The sequence below is a fragment of the Lynx canadensis genome, chromosome A2, assembly GCF_007474595.2.
Source record: "Lynx canadensis isolate LIC74 chromosome A2, mLynCan4.pri.v2, whole genome shotgun sequence".
NCBI lineage: Eukaryota > Metazoa > Chordata > Mammalia > Carnivora > Felidae > Lynx > Lynx canadensis.
The window spans coordinates 144,887,404-144,915,198 of record NC_044304.2 but is presented as its reverse complement, the minus strand read 5'-3'; the positions used below and the strand labels follow the sequence as shown (position 1 = coordinate 144,915,198).

The window sequence follows — 27,795 nt, the reverse complement described above, 5'->3', positions numbered from 1 at the left end:
CCAGAGCTGCTACTTCCTTGTTTCTTTTCTGGCCTGCTGGCCCTAGCTTTCCTCTGCTCCTGTGAGCCCAGCTCCAGGCCCGCTGAGGCCAGGTCTCAGCATTGGCTCACGGCCGCCCCTCCCCCTACTGCCAATGTCTTAGGCCTCTTTAGGGGTCCACATTCCTGGGGAGAGATGCTGTCCTCTCTTAAGGCGCATGGGGAGTGGGCTGGCGGGACCTTTAGTCCCGGCCTGGGCTGGGGGAAGGGTGGCTTCTGACTTGCTGGCCTTTACAGCAGGGACGGAGACTGCTTTGGCAGGATTCATGGCTCCACCCTCAGTGTCCCTTTGCCTGTGAGCTAGGGGCCCATCCCCACCTCCCCCTGCTTCCCAGCTGCACTGAGGAGTTTGTGGCCAGCTTTCTTCACTTCCTCCCTTTGGCCCCCTCTGCCTGCTGAGCCCAGGGCCCAGCCCTGCCCCCAGTCCAGGCTCACCCCCGCCCCTAGGCCTGACTTTAGGAACTGGAAAATGGGCAGGGACCAGCCAGCAAAGGGAGGGCTTGGCATTTGGGGCCAAGCCTGGGCTTACTGGAGGTGGCTAGGGGTGGGGAGTAGAGCCCAGGAAGGAAATGTATGGGTGGACAAAGGAGGACGAAAGCGGGAGCCCTTGATTCCAGAGGTCTGGAGCAGCACTTATGGCTGTTATTTGTTATTTACTGAGCACTTAGCGTGTGCCAACCACTACCCTAAATTAGTTTTATATTCTCACTGCCAGTCTATAAAGTAGATAGTATAATCTTCAGTTTACAAACAGGGGAAGTGAGGTACAGTTAGGGGTCTAAGGGCACACGGATTTGGCTAAATAGGGTTTTGAACCCAGCCCAATCCTCTTCTCCTGCAAGCAAGAAAAAAGCTGAACTGGGAACCCAAGGGCAAATGGAATAACCCTAAGGGGGCAGGAAAACCAGCTGTCCCAGGGCCCCAGAGTGACAAATCCGTGTTTATTGTCCAGTCTTCTCCAGGGATCACGTGCAGGAGACGGTCCCAGCTTCCCGCAGGGCTGGGGCTGCTCTCCCACCGCCTTACCTCTGAGACAGGGCTGGGGTCAGGATGGAGCTGGGGTCCAGGGCGCGAGGTGCCCATCAGGGAGGCAGGCGCCACCCCGGGCGGGATGACAGACTCCAGAAGCCCTCCCTGAACAAAGACTGGGTGGGAGGCGGCCTGGTGTGTCCCCACCCCGCCTCCCCCAGCGCCTGCTGAGCCGCGACCACAGACAGCGAGGCGGAGCGAGCATGGCGGGGGCCCCGGCCGCTCTGCTGCCCCTCGTCCTCCAGCTCACGAGCGTGGCCGTGGCCTCCGCGACGGACGGAGGTAAGTCGGGGCGCTGAGGGCCTGGGGGCGGCCGGGAAGGACCCCATTTCTTACTCAGCCCAGCCTGAGGGAAGGAGCTGGCGCCAGGCTGCCTCTCCCGACCCCCAGCCTCGGGGTGCGGGCGCCTCTCGGGCGGCCTCGGTCCTCCCCGTCGGTGGAGGAGCCAGCAAGGGGGCGCGGCCCTGAGGTTGAGGCCCCGGGCCCAGAGGAGGGGGGGGGGGCTCCCTGCAATGGCTGGAGAGGAATTCCTGCAGGCAGCGGTGGGGGAGAGGCTGCCCTGGAATCTGGGAGTCTGAAGTTAATTATTTGTCTTGAGAAAGGGGGAAAAAAGGAGGCCCGCTATGGGAGCCGACTTTGAGGCTGTGTCTGGCCTTCTCCTAGGAGGGCAGGCAGGAAAAGAGGGGTCAGTGCAAGCACTTGGCAGCCGGCTGGGGAGAGGGGAGCCGAGGACAATTCCATGGGGAGCAATCAGGCTCCGTGAAACAATCAGGAGCTCTTTCTGCTGGTCTCTCCAGGCAAGGGACTGGTCCTGTCTTCCCTGCCGGAGACCCCCCAGCCTCTCCCTGCCTCCCTTAGTGTGACTGCTTAAATAGGTCTGGAGGAGGGGTCATGGGGTGGGGGTGTCAAGCCGGGGCGGGAAGGGGGGCGGTTGACGGTACTGATCATCTGCAACTGCCCTTCAGGGCGCCAAGAAGAATGCTAGATACTGGAGCCATACCAAGGGAGCACAGTTCCAGGTGACAGGATACCCGGCAAGGGAGGGGGATGGGAACGTGCACAAGAGGTTTGGGAGCTGGCGTTTGTTGGGGCGTTAGACCCCGAAGGTGGGGAAGAGCAGGGCACGGGGGCATTTGCAAAAGGTCACCTTTGGACTTGCTGCTGGTAACCTTCAGATGTGTGACTTAGAGAGGTGGGTGCCAGAGAGGAGGAGCAGGTGGAGGCGGGAGGTGGGCTTTGGCTTCAGCCTCCTGAGTGGAAAGAGGGGAGAGAAGAGGGAGGAGTGGGTTGGGGACACCTGGGCGAGACCAGAGGCTGGTGGGTTGGGGGGTACAAAACGGGGAATCTGAGGCCCAGATCTCTTAGTAGGCGGGGATAGCATTTCCCAAGCCGAGAAACTCAGGCCAAAGCAGGTTTGGAAGAAAGAAGACAACTTGGGTTTCAGATTAGACTCTCCAACCCCCGCTTGGGGGTGTGGGGACAGGGGAGTGGGTGACACAGTCCCTTACCTCACAGGACTAGTGTCTTCGAGAAACCCAGGCCCGGCCTCATTAATGAGCTGCCTCTGAGGGAAAGACCCTCCTCTCTCCGTCCTCCTCTTCCTCCTCCAGCCCCTCCACTGCCCACCCCCCACCCGGAAGAGCGATCTGGTCTGTGGGATGTCAGTGGAGTCAGCCTATCCCCGCCCCATGGTTTTTACTTTCCTGACTGAAGGGGAGGGATTAAAGTGAGGTGGAAATGGCTGTCCAACCTCAGGCCTGAACTCAGAGAAACCCCCTTCTCTGACGCAGTGTCATCAAAAAACCAGGGACAGGCTGTCTTTATTCAGCCTGGTGCCTTGGGAGCTAGTGGGGGCCCTGCCAACTCCTTCCCCAAACCCTTCAAGAAATGCAGCCCCCTCTGCCCAGTGTGGGGTCCTGTCTTCCAAACCATGCAGGGGAGGAGGGTCACCCTGTGCCCCACCCCTGTCTACCTGCCCACTCCCCTGCCAGGGAAGGAGAAATGGTCTGTGAGGGTGCTGGCCTGAAAGCGTGGAAGGAGGAGAAGGCAGCCCTGGGTGGACCAAAGTGACCCAGACCAGCTTTCCCGAGTAGCAAGAACCTCTGTCGGGTACAGAATGCGGGCTCCCGATGTGGGGGTCCCCAGGCCCCTCTACCACAGGCCTGGAAATAGTGGCAAGGCTGGGCGCAGGGTGGGGGTGGAGCAGAGGGAGCAGTTGCCCCTCCCTGTGCACATTCTCTGGAAGCAGTGCCCTTGCTGACGGGTGAGGACAGGCAGTTGGGGGGCCAGGGCTGCTCACACCAGACCCCGGGCCCCATAAAGCAGCCCCACCTTTCACATGTCCGTCTCCCTCTCCTGCCCTGCAGCCTGCACTGGCTTCTGGGCCCTCCCAGCCTGACTCGTCAGCTCCCGGGGCTAACCCTGGCCAAGACCCTGACCCATGTCAAGATGGATGACCCTGACACGCTCCCCGTGGCTGGGGACCCCTGCAGCATCAGGGAGGCTACAGGGAGGCCCCGGTCTAGACACTCCCTGTCGTATCCCCAGCAGGTCAGGGACCCTGGGGCTGATATCTGACCGAGGTTCTTGCTACTTGGGAAAGCTGGTCTGGGTCACTTTTGTTCACCTTCTCCCTTCTCCTTCCACGCTTCCATGCCAGCACCCTCAGAGACCATATCTCCTTCTCTGGAAGGTAGGTGGGCAGATGGACAGGGGTGGGCCACGGGGCGACCCCTCCTTCCCTGCATGGTTTGTAAGACAGGACCCAGGAAACCTTGCTAGGAAACCTTTCACCCACAGGCCCACCTTGGATTCTTGTACTCTTCAGGTGGGGTCATCCTCCCAGAGCCCCCTGGGCTTGCTGACATCCAGGACTACCAGCAGCAGGCACCAGCCCCCTCCTCATCCCATGCTGGGGCCCCACAGGAGCAGTGGCGCCCCCTGGAGGAGCGACTGGAAAGGCTGGAGGCCCAGATGATGGAACTCAGAGAGAAGGTAGTGCTGGAGGCCGGAGGGCTTGTGGGGGGTGGGGGGTGGGGGGGGTAGGGCAGGTCTTGTGTAGTGAGAGGAAGGAAGGATTGGACTTGGGGGAGGGAGCCCGGGAACTCTAAAACAGAGTTTTATTTTATTAGTTTTTTAATGCCAGCTTTTTGCTTTTATTATTTATTTATTTATTTATTTATTTATTTATTTATTTATTTATTTTTTTAATTTTAGAGGAAGAGCACGAGCGGGGGACAGGGGCAGAGGGAGTGAGAGAGAATCTTAAGCAGGCTCCATGCTCGGTGTGGAGTCTGACTCGAGGCTTGATCCCACGACCCTGGGATCCTGACCTGAGCCAAAATCAAGAGTCTAACGCTTAACCGACTGAGCCATCCAGGCACCCCGAGTTTTATTTTAAACGCACATGGAGAAATTCTTATATGAACAGCTCTTCACATCGATTCTTTCATATAAACGAAGAGCCTCCGGAGTATTTGTTTTTTCCATCTAGACTTTCGTATTTTCATGTGTTTGACAAATATTATGGAGGACCTACAATACATAAAGCATCATCAGGAAAGATTTTGGATGGGTAAAGGACTTAAACTGTTAGAGAGAGGGGATCGGGTCCCCTTCTTTCCAAAGGAGAGGTCTGGGCGCGCCATGTCCCTCTGGGAGTCTGTCCAGACTCTAGGTCCTGAGAACCTGTGTCTAAACTGGACGCTGTGTGGAGGGCACCCACCTCTCCCCTGGAACTGTCAGATTTCCTTCTCGTCCTGCTTGGTCTTCACACCCTACAAATCTGCGGGATGTGTTGGGTAGCAGGGAGCTGAGCCAGTGCCCCCCACTTTCCCCTCTCCCTCTTTCCCCAGAACAAAGAGCTGCAGGCGAGGGTGAGGCAGCTGGAGTCCTGTGAATGCCGCCCAGCGTCTCCCCAGTGCTGGGGGCTGGGGCGGGCCTGGCCCGAGGGTGCTCGTTGGGAGCCTGACACCTGCACCGCCTGTGTCTGCCAGGATGGGACCGTGCACTGTGACCCCAAGCCCGACCTGCCCCACTGCCACGGTGAGTGCCACCCCGTCTGCCTGCCAGGACCACCTCGGCACCTAGAGATGGCCGCGAGTGCCTGAGTGACAGCACTATCTTCTCCCCAGGCTGCAGCCACAATGGTCAGACCTATGGCAACGGGGAGACCTTCTCCCCGGACGCTTGCACCACCTGTCACTGCTTGGTGAGTTCCCGCGACCCACCTGGATATCCCATACTTGGCCCCCTCACCTGCTTCACTTAAGCTACCAGCCACTGCGACCCGGTGTGCTCAATGTCATGTAATGGGGTCTGCCTGCCCCTCCCCCAAAGTTTTGGCCGCCAGTGGCTCCGGCTGATTCCAAGTGGCTATATTTTCTGGGGCTTAACCCCCCCCCCCCACCACACGCACATGGCGGGGGCCCCCAAACCTCTCTGATTTGGGCCTGGCAAACAGTGGCATGGAGGGCAGAGAGGATGGAGTTGCTTGTCTTCCTACATGCCCCCTCTCCTGTGGACCCTCACTGTCCCTGCCCATCCACCTGTCCCTGTCATCTACCTGCCTATTCCCCCTCACTCGGCTCCACATCCACATTCTTCCAGCCTTTCCTTCCTCGCTCCTCCGTTCAGTTCCCTTCCTAGGATCTCTCCACTCTGGGAACTTGCTGGCACCTGGAAGAGATGCTTTCTGGGGGCCAAGAGCAGTAGGAGATGATGGGAGTGGGGGTAGGGTGTCTCTTTCCTGCCCTCAGACCGAAGGTAACCCATGTACCCTGAGCTGCTTCAACTTCTTGCTCCTCTGGTGTGTCACAGCCTGGGGTGAGGTTTCAGTTCTGGAGGCCAGGTCCTCGGGGTTCTGATGGCTGGGCAGCCACTAGTCTGCTTCCCCACAGGAGGGAACCATAACGTGTACCCAGAAGCCATGCCCAAGAGGACCCTGTCCGGAGCCAGGAACATGCTGTCCTCACTGTGAGCCAGGTCAGCCTCCTGCCAGCCTCGCCTCCTGCACTCATTCTGGGGCCCCCAGAGCCATCGTCTGCCCCCTGCCCCCTGCCCCCTGCCACATGCCCAGAGAGTGCCTGCCCACCCACTCTGGCAGTAGTTAGGGAATTCAGAACGGAAGCACAGCCAGCAAATACTCACTCCGGCCTGGGACCGATCCAAAAGCTCTGTATGATCTTTTTCCTGCCCCCAGGGAGCTTCTAATCTAGTTGAGAAAATAAACAGCCAACATAACACAAGATTTAAGATCCAATGAATAGAGTAAGAGAACGTAAAGAAGGGCAGTATGTGGTTAGCTGCCGGAGGCTCAGTGGTAACAGACTGCTGTAAGCCTTGCATTTTGGACTTTCTTCTGTGGGCAATGGGGAGCCGTTGAAGGCTGCAGAGCCCGAGTGTGGCTTGTTCAAAGGAGTGTTTTAGGACTAACCATCTGGTATGGACTGGATGCAGACAGAACCAGTTAGCGGGCTAGTACAGTGGTTGTCTAGGCATGGAGCCAGGGATAGCAGTGGCTGCAGAGGGCGGGGTGTTTCTAAAACAATGGGCAGGAGCTGGTGGGTTAGACCCCACGCAATAGTGGGGAACTAGGAAGGCAGTGGTGCCAGTGACATGAAGGGAACTGGGCGGAAGTGGAGGCAGGAGGCAGTGCCTCTGCTGGGGGATGTTACTAGCTCCGAGTCAGGGAGATGGGGTTGCCTGATTTACCCCCAAAAATACAGGATGCCTTGTTAGATTTGAGTTTCACATAAACAACACATACTTTTTTGGTGTAAGTCTGTCTCATGCAATATTTGGGACATACTTATACTAAAAAAAATATGGATCATCTACGTCGAATTCAAATTCGACCCGGCATCCTGTACTTTATGTGGCAGAATATCAGCTGATGGGGCACAGGGTGGGTCAGAGGCTCAGGAGACCAGCGAGGTCTGGAAATGTACACTGGGAGTCTTGGCCAGAGATGAGGAGTGGAGTCTTGGGAGTTGATGGATCCCAAAGAAAAGGGACACACACATTCTCTCTCTCTCTCTCTCTCTCTCTCTCTCTCTGTCTCTCTCTCACACACACACACACATGCACACAGATTTCAGGACACGTGGTGCCTCAAGGCCACTGCTAGCTCATATGATATCTTCCGTGAAATTTTTTAAAAGCACCCTTTCCTCAACACTTGCATCTATTGTAAAATAGTGGAAATCTGATTATGCTTGAGTCAGACGCTTTACTGCCATCTGCTGGAAAGTTGTAGTAAATACAAAAATCTGTCTCCTGAATGGCGCTCTTTTTTTTTTTTTTTTTTTTAATTTATTTCTGAGACAGAGAGAGACAGAGCATGAACGGGGGAGGGGCAGAGAGAGAGGGAGACACAGAATCGGAAACAGGCTCCAGGCTCTGAGCCATCAGCCCAGAGCCCGACGTGGGGCTGGAACTCACGGACCGCGAGATGGTGACCTGAGCTGATGTCGGACGCTTCACCGACTGAGCCACCCAGGCGCCCCCTGAACGGTGCCCTTTGATGTGGTTCCCTTGTGGGTGCTTTGGTTCCGGTACCCTGGGTCTCTTACTCGGGGGCCTGGCCCTGGTTTTTCAGGCTGCCCTGGAGGCCACAGGGATGGGGAAACATGGCAACCAGAGCCCTGTGTCATCTGCACCTGCCAGGTAAGGGAATCAGAGCCTAGTCCCGGCCGCCACGCACATCCCTCGGCATGCCGAGCCCAATCTGGGGGCGAGACAGAGCTGCTGCTGCCACCCAGGCCTCGAGGCCTGCAGCCTGCTAGGCCCACCAGGCCTGCGGAGTAACTCAGCTCGGGCAGTGGAGAGGGAGGGAGGGCTCAGTGTCTGCCCTGCAGGCAGGGACCGTGCGGTGCCAGGGGCCCTCATGTGCAGAGCTCAACTGCCTGGAGAGCTACACCCCACCTGGGGAGTGCTGCCCTGTCTGCCGGCCAGGTGACCTCTCGCCCCACCCTGCCCCTCCATCCCCTCAGCCCCGGAGGGTCCGGTACCTACTTGGGGTCATGCCTTCCCTTGGGTGATGTCCACTCGCCCTGCTCTCTGCTGACCCGCCTGTCATCCTGACAACCCTCCCCAGGCTGTGAGTATGAGGGGCGGCCTTATGAAGAGGGGGCCAACTTCCTGTCCAGCACCGACCCTTGTCTCCAATGCTCCTGCCTGGTGAGTCCCCACCCGCCTCGTTCAGGCCTTGCCCCTCCATATACTCTCCCTGCTCCCCCTTGGGTCACACCTGCTGGTTTTTCATATACCTCCCAAGACCTCCTGCCGGTGAGGCTCACCCTCCATCGCGGTCCTGTGCCCCACCCCTCCAAGGATGTCTGACGCTTGTCCACCCTGCCCTGTCTGGGAGCCAGACCGGGTGGCTTTACAGCGACTGGTGTATTACAGAGGAGCCTGGTTCGCTGTGCGCCCATCAAGTGTCCACCCAGCCCCTGCCCTGAGCCAGTCCTGAGGCCTGGCCACTGCTGCCCGACCTGCCAAGGTGAGAGCCCTGACCCTTCCCTGGTAGAGCTCCAGGTGGGGACGTCACAGCATTTCTTCAGCTCCAGAGCCCATTCTGCTGGCTCTGACCTGGGGGGTTGGTCAGTGGGGAAGCGATGCCCGGCCAACGCTGCTCTGGAGCTGAGGTGCCTGGGCTCAAATCCCGCCCTTGCCATTTCGTGGCCGGGTACCTCTGAGGGAGTTACTCTGGGTCTCGATTCCCCATTTGTGAGGTGTGGATAATGCCATTCTATACCTTGATAAATGCTGAGCATTTTCATTTGCTATGTGCACGGAAGACACAAGGGGGCCCCCCCTCCAAGAAGACCACTAGAGGGTGACACTGAGTCACACACCAGCACTATTAGAAGTCACACACCAGCAGTATTAGAAGCAGGTGCCGGGCACTGTGGACACTCAGAGGAAGGAGACCTAATCCAGCCTGGACACAGGAAGGAAAGCGTCCTGGAGGCGGCGCGTCCTGAGTGAACCTTCAGGATAAAGAGCAGTTAGCTAGGGGAAGGGTGGAATAAGGCAGAGGGCATTCCAGGAAGAGAGGAGAGCTTGCACAAAGGCTCGGGACTGACAGTCATGTGAGGTGGGTGTGTGGTAGGCGGGAAGGTGCAAATGTACGCGAATGGCCAACGCTTACAGCGAGAGGTGAGGAGGGGCCAAGAGCTGGGGGGAGGTGGGCGTGGCCACACTGCGTCCCGGGAGGCCTTGCACTGGAAGCCCTCAGGAGTCTAGGCAGAGGCATGGCCTGGTCTGGTCTGGGCTCAGGGCATGTGAAAGAGGGTCGGGGCCGGCTGAAGCTGCTATCCAGGCCGGCTCCTTCCAGGCTTCCTCTGTGTCCATCTTTACCTCAACCCCAGGCTGCATGGAAGGTGGCTCTCGCTGGGATCATGGCCAAGAGTGGACTGCCCCTGGGGACCCCTGCCGGATCTGCCGGTGCCTGGTGAGTCCCTCCGCTGCTCCCACACCCCTCACCCCGCCCCATCCCCAGGCCAACCATATTCATCCCTTCATTTCACTGAGCACATCCCCTATGCACTGGGAGGGGACAGAGGTGGAGAAGACCTGATCCTGGGCGCTATGAGGGTGAGGATGGGGCTGTGCCCAGCTGTATGCCCAGTTCTGAGCATCGTAGATGTGCAGCGTGGGTTTGCGAATGAACTCAAAGAGCTTGCAAGCTCCGGAAGTGAGGCAGGTCAGGATATGACAGGCAGCAACAGCTCGGGGGAGAGAGAAATGCAGATTACGTGGAGACATCTAGAACTGCGCTGTCCCGTCTGTGGCCACCACCGCATGTGGCCACTGAGCCCTTGAAAGTAGCTGTCCGGTTGGAGATGGGCTGAAGTGCAAAATGTGGGATTTTAAAGACTTAGGACAAAAGAAAGGAATATAAAACATCTCATTGCTACTTTATGTTGAAATCACTTTTGGGGGGGCGCCTGAGTGGCTCCATCGGTTAAGTAACCGACGTCAGCTCAGGTCATGATTCCATGGTTGGAGGTTCGTGAGTTCGAGCCCTGAGTTGGGCTCTGCATGGACAATGTGGAGCCTACTTTGGATTCTCTGTCTCCCTTTCTCTCTGTCCCTCCCCTGCTGGTACTCTTTCAAAAATAAATAGGGGCACCTGGGTGGCTCAGTCGGTTAAGCATCTGACTTTGGGTCTGGTCATGATCTCGTGGTCCGTGAGCTCGAGCCCCGCATCGGGCTCTGTGCTGACAGCTTAGAGGCTGGAGCCTGCTTCGGATTCTGTGTTTCCCTCTCTCCCTGCCCCTCCCCAAGTCATGCTCTGTCTCTGTCTCTCCCTCTCTCTCTCTCAAGAATAAACATTAAAATTTTTTTAAATAAATAAACATTTTTTGAAGTTTTTTAAAAAAGAAATAACTTTCGGATATAGTCAGTTGAATGGAATATATATTATTATTTAGTTTCATCTGTTCCTTTTTGAAATTTGACTGCTAGAGTAATTTAATTTAATTTTTTTGAGTGAGAGAGAGCATGTGTGTGCAAGCAGGGGAGAAGCAGAGAGAGGGAGAGAGAGAATCCCAAGCAGGCTCCGTACCCAGCACAGAGCCTGACACAGGGCTCGATCTCACAACCATGAGATCATGACCTGACCCAAAATCAAGAGTTGGACGCTTAACCCACTGAGCCACTCAGGCACCCCTACTAGAGAATTTAAAATGACTTACGACTTGTGTTATGTTTCTACTGGGCAACACAGATCTAGAAAATCTTCATGGAAGGGATGGTGTTTACCTAGGTCTTAAAGGGTGAGTAGCGTTTAAGCAGGAAGAAATGGGGGAAGACATTCCAGGTGCTATGAACTGAATGTTTGTGTCTCCCCCAAGTTCATATGTTGAAATCCTAACCCCAAGGTGATCGTATTTAGAGGTAGGGCCTTTGGGAGGTGCTTAGGTCATGAGGGTGGAGCCCTCATGAATGGGATTAGTGTCTTTGTAGAAGGGACCCCAAAGAGCTAGCTCCTCTCTTCAGCCACGTGAAAACAGTGAAAAAGCAGGTGTCTAGGAACCTGGAAGCCGGTCCTTTTCAGACACTGAATCTCCTGGCACCTTGATCTTGGACTTCCCAACTTCCAGAACTGGGAGAAGTAAATTTCTGTTGTCTATAAGCCCCCCAGCCTATGGGATTTCATTACAGCAACCCAAGTGGACTAAGACACCAGGTGTAGGGAACAGTCAGGGCGAAGCCTGGGGGAAGAAGGTGGGGACGTGGAAACGTCATGTCCAGGCAGGGAGCATCCTGAGAAGGGTTGTGTTTCAAGCCAGAGCCATACAGCTTCCTGACAGCCTACCAAGGTCTGAAGACTCCACTGCGAAGGCCATGGGGCATCCATCCCCTTTGCAACCACGTGCCTCCCTTCCCTGTTCACATGGACCACCCTCCCGACACCTGTGAGAAGAGTCACTGGCTGCCCACTTACGGGACTGAACATAGTGAGCCCTGATGTAGGTGGGAACTCAAAGGGCGGGGGTCTGTCCGGGAACAGCCGTGGCGAGTAGCAGCAGCTACTGTTTACTCGCCAGCTTCCAGAGGTGGCTGTCACACCGGACACCATATCTCATTTCATTCCCATAACAAGGCTGTGAGGACAGGACTATAACTGTCTTTGCCGATGGGTAAACTGAGTCACAGAGAGCTTCAGTAACGCACTGGGCACCATAACAAAGTACCGCAAAGGGGTTTGGCTTAAACAACAGAAATGTATCATCTCGTGGTTCAGGAGGTCAGAAGTCCAAGGTCAAGGTGTCCTTCCGAGGGCTGTAAGAGGGAATCTGTTCCAGGCCTCTCTCCTGGCTTTTGGTGGTTTGCTGGCAATCCTTGGTATCCCTTGGCTTCTGCCTTGATCTTCACATGTTGCTCTCCCTGTGTGTGTCTGTGTTCAAATTTCCCCTTTTTTAAGGACGCAGTTTTTGGAGGGGCCACCCCACTCCAGTATGACCTCAGCTTAACTAATTATATATGCAGTGACCCTATTTCCAAATACGTCGTGTTCTGGGGTGCGAGGGGTTAGGACTTCAACATATGAATTTGGAGGGGGGCACAGCTCAACTCATAACAACATCTAGTAAGCGCATCGTGGGAACTCGACTGCCATTTCTGCCACTTGACGGAGCTCTAATGGCCCCTTCCCCTGCCCGCTGTGCCCCCTCCCAGGAGGGCCACATTCAGTGCCGCCAGCGAGAATGCTCCAGCCTGTGCCCGTACCCTGCCCGGCCTCGTCCAGGCACCTGCTGCCCGCTGTGCGATGGTGAGTCAGTGGGTGGAGTCTGGAGTGGGGGTCCAGAAAGCTCACCTGTGGCCCAGCTCAGTCTCCCATGAAGGCCAGGACTTTAAGGCACCCTATTCCCCAACAGGCTGTTTCCTAAATGGGCGGGAGTACCGCAGCGGAGAGCCCGTGGGCTCTGGGGACCCCTGCTCGCGCTGCCACTGTGCCGTGAGTGTGGCTGGCCTGGCAGGGAGGGCCTGGCTTCTGGGCCTGCCTCTTGAATGCTGATCAGGCCCTGTTGGCAGAACGGGAGTGTCCAGTGTGAGCCTCTGCCCTGCCCGCCCGTGCCCTGCAGACACCCAGGCAGGATCCCTGGCCAGTGCTGCCCAGTCTGTGATGGTGAGCTGGGGACTCGAGTCACTGGGAGAGGGGCAAGCACTGGCCCAAGAGAGGCTCGGGAGGGGGGCGGGGTCGGGCGTTTAGACCTACAGGAAGCTCCCTTGAACTAAAGTGCAGGACAAGTCCTTGATCGGCCTAGGCTCCCGTCACCACGGGTGAGGGTCACGTTCTCACCTTCTCATGGCACACTGGGCACCATGGCGGGGCCCTTGATCCTGGAGGTAGGGGAGGCTGGCTCATCAGGGTTGGGGGGGGTGGATGCTTTGAGGTGACGTGAGGCTTCCCCATCAGCCTCCAGCCCTGCCCCCGGTCCCCCTGTCCTCCTGACCAGGCTGTGAGTACCAGGGACACCAGTACCAGAGTGAGGAGACCTTCCGACTCCAAGAGAGGGGGCGCTGCATCCGCTGCTCCTGCCAGGTAGCCAGTCGCGCCCTCTCACACCCCAGATCTGTCTGACCCCTTGAGGACCTCTCACCCGGCATCCCTCCTAGGCTGGCGAGGTGTCCTGTGAGGAGCAGGCGTGCCCGGTTGCCCCCTGCACCCTGCCTGACTCTGGCCCCCAGCTCTGCCCAGGTATGTGTGGGGAGGGAGAGAAAGAGGAACAGCTTCAAAGGAGTGCTGCTCGCAGGCGCTGAAGACGGAGGGGTTCCTTCACAATAAGGGGGGCACTGTCCGGTCCACCAGCCACTCCCAGCGTGGGGTCAGAGGCCACCGTAGGCCTGGCAGAGCCAGGGCCCTGTGGTCTGGGAAGGTCAGGGGTGGCAGCAGGTGTCTCGGTTGCCATGGTGACAGCCCCCCTTGCGGCAGCCTGCGTGCTGGATGGAGAGGAGTTTGCTGAGGGGGTCCAGTGGGAGCCTGATGGTCAGCCCTGCACGGCCTGCTCCTGTCATGATGGCGTGCCCATGTGTGGGGCTGTGCTCTGCTCCCCACCCCCCTGCCAGCACCCTACCCAGCTCCCCGGTGAGTGCCCCACCCTGATCTGGCCTTCCCCCCTGCTTTGTCCAGCCGGCCCAGATCAGCTGGGCTCTGATCAGTCTGCCTCCCCCAGGTGCCTGCTGCCCCAGCTGTGAGAGCTGCACCTACCACGGCCAAGTGTATGCCAATGGGCGGAACTTCACGGACGCGGATAGCCCTTGCCGCGCCTGCCGCTGCGAGGTACAACCCCAGGCTTGCTACTGCCCTGCTGAGCCCCTCCTGGAGCCCACCCCCATTGCCCTCTCCCCTGCTCCCAGGCTGGGACTGTGAGGTGCTCCTTGGTTGACTGCCCTCCCACAACTTGTGCCAGGCCCCAGAGTGGACCCGACCAGTGCTGCCCCAGGTGCCCAGGTATGTGCTTATGACACTTGTCTGGCTTGGGGGCCCCGGAGCCAGCTCTCCCATGGCCCCACGGGCTCAACAGATACCCTAGCAAGCAACAGCCTTCTGAGTTGTTTTCAGACACAGCTTGGACTTTCTGGAACTCACAGGGTATGGGTAGGAGGGAGAGTAGAGAGATGTTTATCCCTTCATGTTCCTGTATGTCCCTTCCCTCCTGTTCTGTATTTCCTCCTCCAGTACCCTTACCGGTCAGATATATTCCTGTGTCTATATAAAGCAGCTCCATGCCACAAACGTTTGGGTCTGATGTGCGGGAGACTGGGTGCTGGGATGCAGTGTAACCTGGTCCCTGCCCCGCCCTCCTGGAGAGTCTGTACCAGAGCGTGTATCACAAACACAGGCACGTTCATGCACGAGCTCCTTGGCTGTTCACCCTCAGAGGCATACACACATGCATCAGGTAAATGGGCTCAAATATGCCTCCACATGCGAGCGTGTGCTCGGAGAGATACCCATGCCTGCATACACAGACCCTTCTTCCACTCTCTCTGTGGTGCTTCCTGCTGGCATTTCCTCAGTGGCCCTGGACTCCAAGGATAGATGGGCTGTCAGCCCATGCCTAGCACTGTCAGTCCTCGCCCCCACTCCTGCCCCTCTCCCTGCCCCAATGCTCAGACTGCATCCTGGAGGAACAAGTATTTGTGGATGGCGAGAGCTTCTCCCACCCCCAAGACCCCTGCCAGGAGTGCCGGTGTCAGGAAGGCCATGCCCATTGCCAGCCTCGGGCCTGCCCCAGGGCCCCTTGTGCCCATCCACTGCCTGGCACCTGCTGCCAGAACGACTGCAATGGTGAGGTGGATGCCATGGGGAAGGTGGGGGGGGGGGCGGTCTCCTGGGATGGCTTGGCCCCATCTGTGGGCTTTTAGGGTCGGAAGGGCAGCCTACCCGGGGAGGAATGGGCCCCTCCCAGGCTTATAGCTGCCCCCTCCCCCAGGCTGTGCCTTTGGCGGGAAAGAGTACCCTAACGGAGCAGACTTCCCCCACCCGTCTGATCCCTGCCGTCAGTGTCGCTGTCTGGTGAGTCTGCCACCTGGGTGAGAGGAGGAGGCTAGGGGAGTAGGGGTGGGACTTGGGAGACCAGGAGAGGGCCCCCAAGGTGGCAGTCAGAGGCGTGGGGGTCTCCTCAGCCTCCCACCACTAACCGGCCTGGCGTGGGCCCTCTGTTGCAGAGCGGAAGCGTGCAGTGCCTCTCCCGCCGCTGCCCGCCGCTGCCCTGTCCAGAGCCGGTCCTGCTGCCCGGAGAGTGCTGCCCGCAGTGCCCCGGTAGGATGCGCACACCCCTCGGGCAGATCCGCATGGGAGGGAGGGGCGAGCCTCCGCAGCCTCTCCTTGGAGCCCTGACTAGCGCACGCTCTCTGCAGCCACCTCCTCCGGCTGCCCGCGGCCAGGGGGCGGGGTCCCGGCCCGCCACCTAGAGTATTTCTCCCAGCCCGACGACCCCTGCCGCCGCTGCCTCTGCCTCGATGGCTCTGTGTCCTGCCAGCGGCTGCCCTGCCCGCCTGCTTCCTGCTCCCACCCGCGCCAAGGGCCCTGCTGCCCGTCCTGCGACGGTAACTGGCGCCCCCTCCCGGCCTAGGCAGCACCCCACCCCCACCTGCTCCCTCCAGCTCTGCCCCCAGCCTCACCCTACTCCGTCCCCTCTTATGACATGTCCCCCTTCCTCCAGCCCCTAACACTGCGCGACCCCAGTACCCCCCCTTCCTCCGGGCCCACCACTCCCACGTCGGGGTTCTCACTAAGAATGTGGGGGGACACCGCCCTGTTGGCAGGGTCAGGGAGGCCGTGGTCCTGGCAGACGGCCACCACGACCGCCACTGCTCCTGCCTTGCTCGCCTGCCCGCCTAGGCTGCCTGTACCAGGGGAAGGACTTTGCCAGCGGGGAGCGTTTCCCTTCGCCCACTGCCTCGTGCCACGTCTGCCTCTGCTGGGAGGGCAGCGTCAGCTGCGAGCCCAGGGCCTGCGCACCTGCTCAGTGCCCCTTCCCCACCCGGGGTGACTGCTGCCCTGCCTGTGACGGTGAGGGGCAGGGGACTGTGGGGATGAGGGGCTGGGAAGGCCAGGTCAGCGTCATCTTTACTGCCCTAGAGTGAGTCCCCAACATCTGTCACCGTAACAGAAAACACTGGACTAAAACCTGGGGTTTCTCCTGCTGCTGATGCTATTTGGCTCTGTGACCCTGGGCAAGTTACATAACCTCTCTGGGCCTAATTTTTCTTAATTGGAAAAATACATTTTAAACTGTGTATTTTTGTAAAACACATATAACATAAAATTTACTGCTTTAACCATTAAAAAAATTTTTTTTTAACGTTTATTCACCCTTGAGAGACAGAGCACGAACGGGGGAGGGGCAGAGAGCGAGGGAGACACAGAATCTGAAGCAGGCTCCAGGCTTTGAGCTGTCAGCACAGAGTCGACGTTGGGCTCGAACCCACGGACCGTGAGATCATGACCTGAGCTGAAGTCAGATGCTCAACCGACTGAGCCGCCCAGGCCCCCCTACTTTAACCAGTTTTAAGTGTAACTCTAATTTTAGCTCCTGAAAAAAAAGAGAGGGTTGAACAAGGCACACTCAGTTCCCCAGGCTTCGGTCACTCTTGTACTATCTTAGCAACATTTGCTACATACCCTCTCGCACCTGTAAGTTTATTTAACTACTTTTCTTCAAATTAACCTTTTATTTTCTTAAAAAAAAATTTTTTTTTAATGTTTATTTAGGTTTTTTTTTTGAGAGAGAGAGACAGAGTGTGTGCCGGGGAGGGGCATGCAGAGAGAGGGAGACACAGAATCCCAAGCAGGCTCCAGGCTCCGAGCTGTCAGCACGGAGCCTGACGCAGGGCTCGAACTCGTGAACAGCGAGATCACTGCCTGAGCCGAAGTGGGACACTCAACTGATTGAGCCACCCGGGCGCCCCATCCTTTTGTTTTTAAACCTACTTAGAAAGGAGTCTTTATATCATACTGTAAATGAGTTAGATTTTCCAGGAATGAAGATTACCATAATTATTAATACAGTTAAAAGTAGAACATTAAATTTGAGTCAGAAACTTTTGCCTGCCAAGGCTTTGAGACGGAGACTTGCCTCTCTCTCTCTCTCTCTCTCTCTCTCTTTTTTTCTGTTAAGACTTTGTTTCTTTACAGCAGTTTTAGGTTCACAGCAAAAGCGAGAGGAAGGTACAGAGATTTCCCAAGTGCCCCCTGCCCCCAACACATGCACAGCTTCCCTCCTTATCAATATCCCCCACCAGGGATTTGTGGTTACTACTGACACCTCATTATCACCCAAAGCGCCCTCTCAGCAAGTGTCAGAGAGCTGCTTGCTACAACCCTGGGATCCCGTCCAGGTCCCTGATTAGTCAGGGGGCTCGGAAGAATATTGGAAAGACGATACCTTAATCAGTGTCTCCGAAGCCATCTCAGGCTATCTCCAACTGTCCCCAGGTTGGAGAAATTGGTACCTTCTGGCTGGGTGTGGCCTGTTGAGCATCCAACTCTAGGGACAGATTCCCTGTGGGTCTTTCCAGAGAGATTACGGGCTGAAAGGGGGAAAGTGTGCCCTTTGGCCGGTGCCCCATCCCAGACTCCTTTGCCCCCCCCACCGTCTCCTGCCAGGATTGAGCCTTCTCCTTGCCCCCAGTTGCTGGGTCTTTGAGGCCTCAACTGGGGCCCAAGGTCAGAACTGGATGACTGCTCACCTCTCACCATTTCTGCCCCCTGCCCTGCCCCTCCCTGTCCTCTCTTGAAGGTTGCGAGTATCTAGGGGAGTCCTACCTGAGCGGCCAGGAGTTCCCGGATCCCCGAGAGCCCTGCAATCTGTGTACCTGCCTTGGAGGCTTTGTGACCTGTGGCCGCCAGCCCTGTGAGCCTCTGGGCTGCAGCCACCCGCTCACCCCGGCTGGACACTGTTGCCCAACCTGCCAGGGTAGGACAGCACCTGCCCTTCCTGCCCCTCCTGGAGCCCCCAGGGGCCCAACTGGTCTTACCACCGTCACCACACAGCAAACCCACGCCCCGTGCTCTCCTCAGACCCCTGAGGATCCACACCCTCCTGGCTGTCCCTGCTGTCTCCTCAAACTGCCTTACACTTCCAGAACTCCCTGCTCTCAAATTGTCTCGTCGCCTTCCTGAGATGTCACATCGCCAGATTCAAACCCATTCGATGGCTCCCATGCCCCCTGAGTGACCAGTCACAAGGGGGAGCGTCCCTCCCGCCTGGCTTGCCTTTGCCCATGCTCCTGAGCCCAGCCCATCTCTTGCCTTCAATTCCGGGTGTGTGTGCCCACTCGTCACGTGGGCCCCACAGATAGAAACTTCCCAGCGGCCTTTGACCCCACCTCCAGACCTGACTCCCTTCGTGCACTCAGGTCTCGCCGCTCACAGCCTGGCCAAGGCCTCACCTTCCCAGCCACCGTGGGCCACACTTATCTCTCCCTCTCTGACTCCCTAAGCGTTGGTAGGGGTCGTCAGGACCAGCTGCGTGTGTGTGGCCATGGGGGGCTGCCCTGATGGCTGCTCTTTCAATGCATTTCCTGCTCTGCCAGGATGCCTCTATCATGGGGTCACCGCAGCCCATGGAGAGACCCTTCCTGACCCACTCGACCCCAGCTGCTCCCTCTGCACCTGCCAGGTGAGGTGGCCTTTGGGGAACGTGGTGACCTTTCATCCCTCGATCCTCCTCTCTGGCCCGGAAGAGCTCGTCTCCTCACCCGGGTCTCACGGGGGACCATCTAGCGGAAGAGGATTGGATTCTGGTCTCCTGGGCCGAGGGAGGGAGGTTTGAGCCCGGCAGGCTCAGTGGGGGCATCCTGCCAGGGGGCAGTGCGTAGCCTGGTTTCAGGTTGTGATGACACGGAGTCGGGAAGTAGCAATCGACCTCTCTCCCCCCAGGAAGGTTCCGTGCGCTGCCAGAAGAAGCCATGTCCTCCAGCTCTCTGCCCCCACCCCTCTCCAGGACGCTGCTTCTGCCCTGTTTGCCCCAGTGAGCTGCCTTCCGCGTGCCCCAGCCCCCCATGCTCGTCCCCACCCCTCCCCCCTCTTTCTGTCAGGCCTGAGCGAGGTCGGACAGGGCGAGGTGGCACAGCCCCCCACCCAAGAGAGGTCTTTCCCACAGGCTGCCTCACCCAGGGCCAGGAGCACCAGGATGGGGCAGAGTTTGAGGGGCCCCCAGGCAGCTGCGAGTGGTGTCGTTGTCAGGTATGGTGGGGCGGGGGGGGGGAGGGCGTTGGCGTCGGGGCTAGGTCCCCATGCCTCTGGGGCGCCTGGCCTAGAGGGCAAGTCCCTGAACCTGCACCTCCTGCAGGCCGGCCAGGTCAGCTGTGTGAGGCTGCAGTGCCCCCCTCTGTCCTGCCCACTCCAGGTCACGGAGCAGGGGGGCTGCTGCCCTCGCTGCAGAGGTATGCCCAGCCCCACGTGGCTGCCCTCTGGCCTCTGCCCCCGGGCCCGATGCCCCGTACCGGCCCCCCCTCCCTCTCCTTAGCTCTCCTCCGGCCTTCCCCCCTCCCTGGCCACCCACCTGGCCCTCCCACACCTTGGCCCTGAAGCTCTCATCCCTGCAGGCCTTTGGTTCCTCCTACCCCTCCGTGCCCCTGGCCTGCCCAGACCACACCCCCTCAAGACTGACACCTTCCTGACCACACTAGTCATCATCGTAATCGTACCATGTGCCACATTCTGAGCTCAGCACTTGACACACAGCTCACTTAATCCGCACACGGTCCAATAGGTACTATTATCACTCCCATTTTGCAGATGAGAAAACTGAGGCACAAAGAGATAACATCGCTTGCCTATGGGCACGCAGCTGGTAGGTGGCAGTCAGGATGTGCATCTAAGCCATCTGGTTCTAGAATATGAGCCTGTTTTAGGCTGCCTCCTGGCCCTCACCCTCATACGCTGCTCAGCAGGGTGTAGCTTCCACAGAACTGTCACAGCGTCTCACGCGCCCTTGAGGTAGGCAGGACAGATGAAATCCCCATTTAACAGGTGAGGAGACTGAGGCTCGGAGAGATTGTTACCTGGGGCACATGGTTAGTGATGGAGCCTTTCATTCATGTCACATGCATTTATTACATGCCTGCTGCATGCCAGGTGCTGGGCTACCACCAACAGTGGCTGCTGCCCGGCACAACGTCTAGCAAGCAAGCAGGCACGGAAGGGGATAAGAACCGGGTGTTCCGACCCTAGCCCAGGGTCTTTCCCGTCCGCCACAGGCAGGAGAACTGCCCCAGGCCATCTTTCCACCATATCCCTATAGATGCCCCTCCTGGCACCCGCATGCCCTGCTGGCCACCCAGGGTGGGGGGACAGGGGCACGCGTGCAGAACCAAGACTCAGAGCTCGTCCCTGCCCACCTGGGACACAGGCTGCCTGGCTCACGGGGAGGAGCACCCGGAAGGCAGTAGCTGGGTGCACCCCCAAAGCCCCTGCTCCTCCTGCATGTGTCACGAGGGCGTCGTCACCTGTGCCCGCGTCCAGTGTGTCAGCTCCTGTGCCCAGCCCCACCGAGGGCTCAGTGACTGCTGCCCTCGATGCTCTGGTACTGGGAGCCTGGGGCCGGGTGAGGGAGGGCGGGGAGGCAGCACTTCTCTCCGGGCTGGGCCGCAGAGACAGGCTGCTCCAGGAGAAGTGACCCCCACTCTTGCACACACCCCAATCCCTGGAGCCGGGGGCATCCCCTAGCATTCTTGCCAGCCTGAAGGCTCCCTGGTCCTGTTCTGCCCCAGACTGTGAACATGAAGGTCGGAAGTACGAGCCAGGGGAAAGCTTCCAGCCTGGGGCAGACCCGTGCGAAGTGTGCATCTGTGAGGTGGGTGAGGGCAACGCCGAGGGGCTGGGCACCACAAAGGGGGCAACCATGGGGAGCAAGCAGTATGCGGGTCAGAGATAGGAATGTGCCCCCCGGGGCCAGGAAGCGTGGGGCAGGACAGGCGCTGAGCGGGGTGGGGGCAGTGGGCAGCCCTCCTGGCTGGAGTTTAGGGTGGGTGTGTATGGGAGGTAGGGGGATCCCTGGGAAGTGGTTGGGGGGCCTGTTAGGGAATAACATTTGAAAGTAATGGTGAGCCGATGAATGACGCCCTGTGCCCAGGGATTTGGCAGGGGAGGGGAGGAAATGGCATGAGAGTGCAGGGGCTCAACACTTATAAGAAGGTTCAGGCCTGGGTAACTGGAAAGAGAAGGGGACGTCATCTCCTGGGACTAGGGCATGGGGTGAGGAGCGATCTGGGGAGAGTTGAGTCTCTGCAGACTGGAGTTTAACCTGCCCAGGGTACACCCAGCAGGAGGCGCAGCAGGCAGATGAAAGGGCTTGGGGTCCAGGGAAAGAGGGAGGCTCTCGGCTTTCAGGGCCCGGGACCCACCCCCTTTGCTCACTCATTTTTGTAGCTGCAGCCTGAGGGGCCCCCGAGCCTTCAGTGTCATCGGCGGCAGTGTCCCAGCCTGGTGGGCTGTCCCGCCAGCCAGCTCCTGCCCCCTGGGCCACAGCACTGCTGCCCCACCTGTGCCCGTGAGTCCCTGGATATGGGGGTAGACAAGAGGGTAGGACTGCCATCCCCAGAGTGACACCGGAAGTCAGTCGCTCTCCTCTATAGTCCTGGCTCTCACCCTATTTTGAGTCCAATAGACTATTCAGGAAGCCCTGGCTGGTGCGGCCTGCACCTCTTCCCCACCCCCAGAGGGGGACGGGGGAAGCTGGCAGGGAGGGATCCCTGGACTCTGAAGCCAGGCGCAGTGTGTGGAGCATCTTGCCCAGCAGGTGGCGCTGTGGGATGGGGTTTTGCAGGTTGCGGGCTTGAGGGCCGTAATGTGAGGCCCGAGGGGCTACAGAGGTGGGGAGGTATTCTTACCAACACTTGTTAGCATGTGCCTCAGGGAAAGAGAAAAGGACTAACATTTAGTAAGCACCTACTGTATGCCGTACCTGGTACTTGGCGTTTTTAATAAACACTATCTCATTTAATTCTCATTTACCCAGTGAGCGGTGTTATTATTCCCTTTTACAGATGAAAAAACTGAGGTTCAGAGAGATTGATTAGTCTGCCCAAAATGGCCCAGGCACTGAATGCTGGAGCCAGGATTAGAACCTGGAGTACCTACCTGGCTCTCTGTGCTTCCTTGTGCTGTTTTAGCCAGGTAATATAAAAGGAAATAGGAGAGGGAGCAGGCGAGGCCGGCAGTCTGAGGGTCCTTAGTGACCTTAGGCTAAGGAAGCCACACCTTGTCCACTCCCAGGCCCTCCACCCTAGTAGTCTGCAAAGTTCTTTTTAAAAAGCCCCAACTTTTCTTTGCGGACCCAAGAGGAAGGAGGACTCACCCTCTTGGAATCAAGGTGCTGGGAATATGGGTATGTCCCAGGCCCAAGAAGTCCTGGGACACAGCGGGTAAGTGGGCTTTTGCCCCCTGCTTCCCCTCTCCGTCCCCGACGCTGAACTCTTGTCTTCACAGAGGCGCTGAGCAACTGCACAGAGGGCCTGCTGGGGTCTGAGGTGGCCCCGCCGGACCCTTGCTACACCTGCCAGTGCCAGGTGAGCCCCCCGCCCTGGGGATTCCCAGAGCTCTCTCTTCTTCCTCCTCTGTGCACTGTGGCAACAACTCCTCTCCTGCCACTCCAGGCTCCCCGCCCACTCCGACACGCGTCCGCACACCTTGAATATCATATCTGGCCTCCACCCTGCTCCCTCCCTGTTCTTCTCTACTGATGGCGTTCACATGCCCTTCCACAGGACCTGACATGGCTCTGCATTCACCAGGCCTGTCCTGAGCTCAGCTGTCCCCCATCGGAGCGCCACACCCCCCCTGGGAGCTGCTGCCCTGAGTGCCGAGGTAGGTGCCGGCCTTGACCTGCATCCTGTGAACACGAGCCCAGGGGGGAGACGGGAAGGGTGGCATCCAAAGGCTAAGGGGGCAACCTGAGGTCTGTACTTCAAATGTGGGCTTCGTTCTCTTGTCGAAATGAAGGGTCATTCAGTGGGGTGCAGAAGGTAGAGGAAAGCAGAGGATGAAGTCTGGATATTCAAGGCCTGGCCTGGGTCTTGTCACTGGGCTCGGAGGCCCCAGGCCCATTGGACAGGCATTGCACTGAGCTGGCAGCTGGCCCATGGGAAGGTTCCAGCCTGTGACTCTTTGGGCTTCCAGGACCCTTTCCACTTCCCTCGCACTGGTTGCGGGGCCTGCCATCTGGTAGGTCGTCTGGATACCGGTTGCAGAAATCAGCACCATCAGGGTGCTAGCGGAATGGCGCGGGCCTTCAGGGTGCGCTCCAGGGAGGAGGATGCAGGTGGGAGGACTATGCTCCCCCCTCCTCACTTCTTCCTCCTCAGAATGCGTGGTGGAGGCCGAGGGCCGGAGAGCGGCGGATGGAGAGAGCTGGCGGGACCCTAGCAACGCTTGCATTACTTGCGCCTGCCATGTGAGCTGGGGGTGGTGGGCAGGTAGAGGGTGGGGCGGAGGACCTTACAGATGGATAAAGGGAGGAGTCTCAGGACACTGGATCAGTGAATATGGGGTCTTTGAGGTAATTAGTAAAAGGCGCCCCCTCTGGGTGAGAGCGGGCAGTGGCATCCCTGTGCCGGGGCAAGGAACTAAGGGCTGGATTTCACCCCCCACTGGAACATGAAATGGGTGTTCTTGTAGGGCAGGGGCAGAGAGAAGGGGCTGCTGCCTCAGACTGTGACCCAGAGGCTCCCAGAAGTGTGAGGCCAGGCACCCCAGGCCCTGCAGGAAGTCCCTAGAGCAATGACATCTGTCCTCAGCGGGGCCGCGTGGAGTGCCACCTGGAGGAGTGCCCCGCCCTCTCCTGCCCCCAGGGCTGGGCGAAGGTGCGAGAGGCTGGCAGCTGCTGTGAGCGATGCCAAGGTGCCGGCCAGAACGATGGGAGTTGGGGACGAGCGAGACCCAGTGTGAGGGACGGGCAGTTGACCCTACCCCGCTCCTGTCCCCTCAGCCCCCGCCCAGTCGTGCGCGCACGAGGGCCGGGCGGTGGCCTCCGGGGAGCGCTGGGCCGTGGACGTTTGCACCACTTGCTCCTGCGTGGCAGGCACCGTGCGCTGCGAGAGCCAGCGCTGCCCGCCGCTCTCCTGTGGCCCCGTGAGTGCCGCGTCTAGGGCGGTGGGGTGAGTGGGCATGTGGCAAGGCCTTCCTGGTAAGACCCGGCGGGAGGAAGGAGGCAGCGCTTGGGTAGCGGCCGCGGCGCGGTTGGGAGGGGGGCGGGGAGAGAGACCCTGCGGTCGTGCAGTTCCAGGCGCGGCCACAAGGCGGTGCCCTGAGCCCGCTTGCGGTGAGCCGGGGAGATTCCCGGGAGATCCTCGGTCCCAGGGGAGGCTCTGCGAGGGGCACCGCAGGGAGGGCGAAGTGTCTGACGGGATCCGGGGCTGAGGCCAGGACGAGGCCCCCGCCCTGAGTCCCGGCAGCTGCTGCCCCCGCTGCCTGCCCCGACCCGCCTCCTGCATGGCCTTCGGAGACCCTCATTACCGAACTTTCGACGGCCGCCTGCTGCACTTCCAGGGCAGCTGCAGCTATGTGCTGGCCAAGGACTGCCGCGGAGGGGACTTCAGGTGCGCAACCCCCTCTGCCTTCTCCCTAACTCCCCACACCTGTCCCTGCTGACTACTGCACCTGGGCCTCTCACGCCACAGCGTGCACGTGACCAACGATAACCGGGGCCGGAGGGGTGTGGCCTGGACCCAGGAAGTGGCGGTGCTGCTCGGGGACGTGGCGGTGCGGCTGCTGCAGGGCAAAGAGGTCACGGTGAGCAAAGCTGAGGACCCAGGGATGGTCGGTCCCGTGCTTTCCGCTGTCCCGACGTCGGCCCTCCTCCTGCCTCCCTCCTCCAGGTGGACGGGCGCCCTGTGGCCTTGCCCTTTCTGCAGGAGCCGCTGCTGTACGTGGAGTTACGGAGACGCACCGTGATCCTGCACGCCCAGCCCGGGCTCCAGGTGCGGCGCAAGGGCCAGTGGGGGTGTGGGAGCCTTGGACCTGTTCAGGCCTCTGTCTGTAGAGGGAGTGGGAATACCAGCTGGGTCCCGTGCCAAATCAGGCCCGTGAGGTCAGAAAGTTCTGCTGGATTCTGAGGGGGAGGAAAGGAATCATGGTCGGAGACCTTGGGTGCAGGGAAGGGAGGTCTGAGCCTGGTTTCTAATCTTGATTCAGTCACCAACGCAGTGGGACTCTTAGGCCAGTACCAACCCTCTCTGGGCCTGTTTTCTTATTGGTAAAAAGGGGGAACAATTCAGGGGATGCCAACTAAGGTCTACGTGGTTTCTGAAATTCCTTCCAAATCCCATGTCGAAGAGTAAATTTCTCCCTGCCTTCGGCAAGAAGTACAATTTGTAAATGCCTAAAACAAGTCTCGTCGATACTTCTGATCTGGACTCTAATCGTGCTTCATCCTCTCTAAGGCCCTAATGCCCATGAGAAAGTGAATCTCTGAAGCATTTCACCAGGGGGCCGAGTTCAGGGGTGCCGATGGGAGAAGGTGCCCTCCTGCCGGAGCTGTGGGCAGCTCTTCATGTCTTCTGTGTGTGCCCAGGACTCACAGAGCACGTGCCAACTTGGCTTTGGCCAGGACAGCCTCCTTTCACGGGGAACCTCTACCCGCCCATTCTCCTCCCCCACAGCGTGGAGTGTGCTGACAGTGCATGGGGCCAGGGTGGACCCTGGGCTTCTGGGGGTCCCTACCTTTCCCCATTCCCCGATTCCAACCTCTCTGCCCAGGTGCTGTGGGATGGGCAGTCTCAGGTGGAGGTGAGCGTGCCCAGCTCCTACAGGGGCCAGATGTGTGGGCTCTGTGGGAACTTCAATGGCTTTGCCCAGGATGATCTGCAGGGCCCTGAGGGGTTGCTCCTGCCCACAGAGGCTGCATTTGGGAATAGCTGGCAGGTGAGTGGCACAGGAGCCGGGTGGCTGAGTGTGATCATAGAGCAGCCCTCTTATATGGAAAGGGGGGTGGGCACGAGATGGGCTTTGCAGCTTCAGGGTGATTTGGGGGCTTCTTGCTTCTGTCGTGGTGCTGGGGGAGGCAGCGTGGCCTGTTGAATGAGGCCTCATCATCCGAATCCGCAAGCCCTGCCTTGCCACTCACTGGCTGTGTGACCTTGGGTGAGTCACTTAACCTGTTCTGGGCCTTAGCTTGTCCAGCTGTAAAATGGGGACAAGGAGAAAGTAGCTGGTGCTTCCTTTGCTATTCTTGTCGGGAGATTTTTGGAGCTAAACCAAAATATTTAGTGGAAAGTGTTTTTGAAGCACGTAGCACACAGAGATCAGCCGCCAGTGGATGCTGTGACATCAGGGTCACTCTTGCCACCTAGGTCCCAGAAGGGCCGGGACCCAGTCGGATATGTTCCAAGGGCCGCGAGGTGGATCCGTGCAGGGCAGCGGGTTACCGTGCCAGGCGTGAGGCCAACGCCCGGTGTGGTGTGCTTAAGTCCTCCCCGTTCAGTCGCTGCCACTCTGTGGTGCCACCAGAGCCCTTCTTTGCCGCCTGCGTGTATGACCTATGTGCTTGTGGCCCCGGCTCTTTGGCTGACGCCTGCCTCTGTGATGCCCTGGAAGCCTATGCCAGTCACTGTCGCCAGGCAGGGGTGACACCTGCCTGGCGGGGCCCCACACTCTGCGGTGAGGGGGAAATGCCCAGCGCGAGTTGGGGAAGAGGGTGGCACAGGGCTCAGGTGTGGATGTGGTAGGAACAGGGTAAACCGCAGGGGTGAGCAGGGCACCTGGAGCGCTGCCAGGGTGCCCCTGTGACCCTGCCTTCCGCTCCACCTGCAGTGGTGGGCTGTCCCCTGGACCGCGGCTTCGTGTTCGATGAGTGTGGCCCGCCCTGTCCCCGCACCTGCTTCAACCAGCACATCCCCCTGGGGGAACTGGCCGCCCACTGTGTGAGGCCCTGCGTTCCTGGCTGCCAGTGCCCCGCGGGCCTGGTGGAGCACGAGGCCCACTGTATCTCACCCGAGGCCTGCCCCCCAGTCCAGCTCACTGGGGACCAGCCACCCAGGCCTCCGCCCAGCCCTGGCCAGTAGCCAGGACACCAGGACTCATCAGGTCAGAAGCCTCTCCTCTGAGAACAGCTCCCACCCTGGCCAGAGCCATGGAAAGAGTACCCCACCCAGGCACTGGGGTCCTGTGTCCCACAAAGACCTCATCGTGTTCAATCAGAAGCAGTAAAATCGGGGCCTCTCCTACAGCTTACTTGTGTCTATGTGTCTTTTCTGCTGGTGCTGGGATGGTGGGGGCTTGGAATATGGGGTACAGCAGCGGTTAGTGTCCCCAGGATCAGAGAGGTGGCAGCTGTGGGAGCTGAGCCTTCACTTCTTGCACTTACCATACCCTGGTGTTGCCTGGGAAACCCTGCAATGGAAGGAGGACCTAGGTATCCTGGTCCCAGCTCCGTGCTCACACTATGTCACAAGCATAGCCCATGGTCCCCACATTGGTACCTCTGTGGATCCATGTGGAATCCTGTTAGGAGGCTGAGGGGCACGGAGAAGGGGCTCAGTTTCCCCACATGGCATTCCCTTTCCTCTTGATTTGGGGAATACCAAAGGCTAGGCACCTCCTGGGCTACTCTAACAGCTGGTGACATAGGGACCCCATGCCTGGGGTGGGGAACAGAAGACACAACAGACTGTGATGAAATATGGACACACGTGCACGCGCACACACACACACACACACACACACACACACACCTCAGAAACCCAGATAAACATGCGCGGCACATGC

At 58.9% G+C, this 27,795-nt stretch overlaps 1 protein-coding gene across 1 annotated transcript; it reads left to right on the top strand.

Annotated features, from left to right (window-relative positions):
* LOC115509161 (kielin/chordin-like protein) lies at positions 1-27,261 on the top strand. Its single transcript, XM_032592448.1, has 42 exons — positions 1-1,349; positions 3,895-4,061; positions 4,922-5,111; positions 5,201-5,277; positions 5,966-6,050; positions 7,666-7,733; positions 7,925-8,021; positions 8,164-8,246; positions 8,475-8,568; positions 9,440-9,522; positions 12,255-12,348; positions 12,455-12,534; positions 12,612-12,705; positions 13,037-13,122; positions 13,197-13,278; positions 13,513-13,665; positions 13,754-13,860; positions 13,938-14,031; positions 14,698-14,871; positions 15,017-15,099; positions 15,252-15,345; positions 15,444-15,632; positions 15,928-16,098; positions 17,828-18,004; positions 18,624-18,709; positions 18,970-19,060; positions 19,193-19,275; positions 19,382-19,475; positions 20,444-20,617; positions 20,805-20,887; positions 21,463-21,583; positions 22,522-22,601; positions 22,800-22,899; positions 23,397-23,485; positions 23,829-23,931; positions 24,020-24,162; positions 24,457-24,629; positions 24,711-24,822; positions 24,909-25,010; positions 25,789-25,953; positions 26,382-26,688; positions 26,842-27,261. The coding sequence occupies exons 1-42, from the start codon at positions 1,271-1,273 to the stop codon at positions 27,090-27,092; spliced, it is 5,058 nt and encodes a 1,685-aa protein (XP_032448339.1). The 5' UTR covers positions 1-1,270; the 3' UTR covers positions 27,093-27,261.
* The last annotated feature ends 534 nt before the right edge of the window (positions 27,262-27,795 follow it).

What these genes read in the sequence shown, in the direction of transcription:
- LOC115509161 (XM_032592448.1), top strand. Translation starts at nt 1,271, where the DNA reads ATGGCGGGGGCCCCGGCCGCTCTGCTGCCCCTCGTCCTCCAGCTCACG. An exon ending in TGATGGAACTCAGAGAGAAG is followed by an intron (nt 4,062 to 4,921) that starts GTAGTGCTGGAG and finishes CTCTTTCCCCAG; the next exon opens with AACAAAGAGCTGCAGGCGAG. An exon ending in GTGCTGCCCCAGGTGCCCAG is followed by an intron (nt 14,032 to 14,697) that starts GTATGTGCTTAT and finishes CCCAATGCTCAG; the next exon opens with ACTGCATCCTGGAGGAACAA.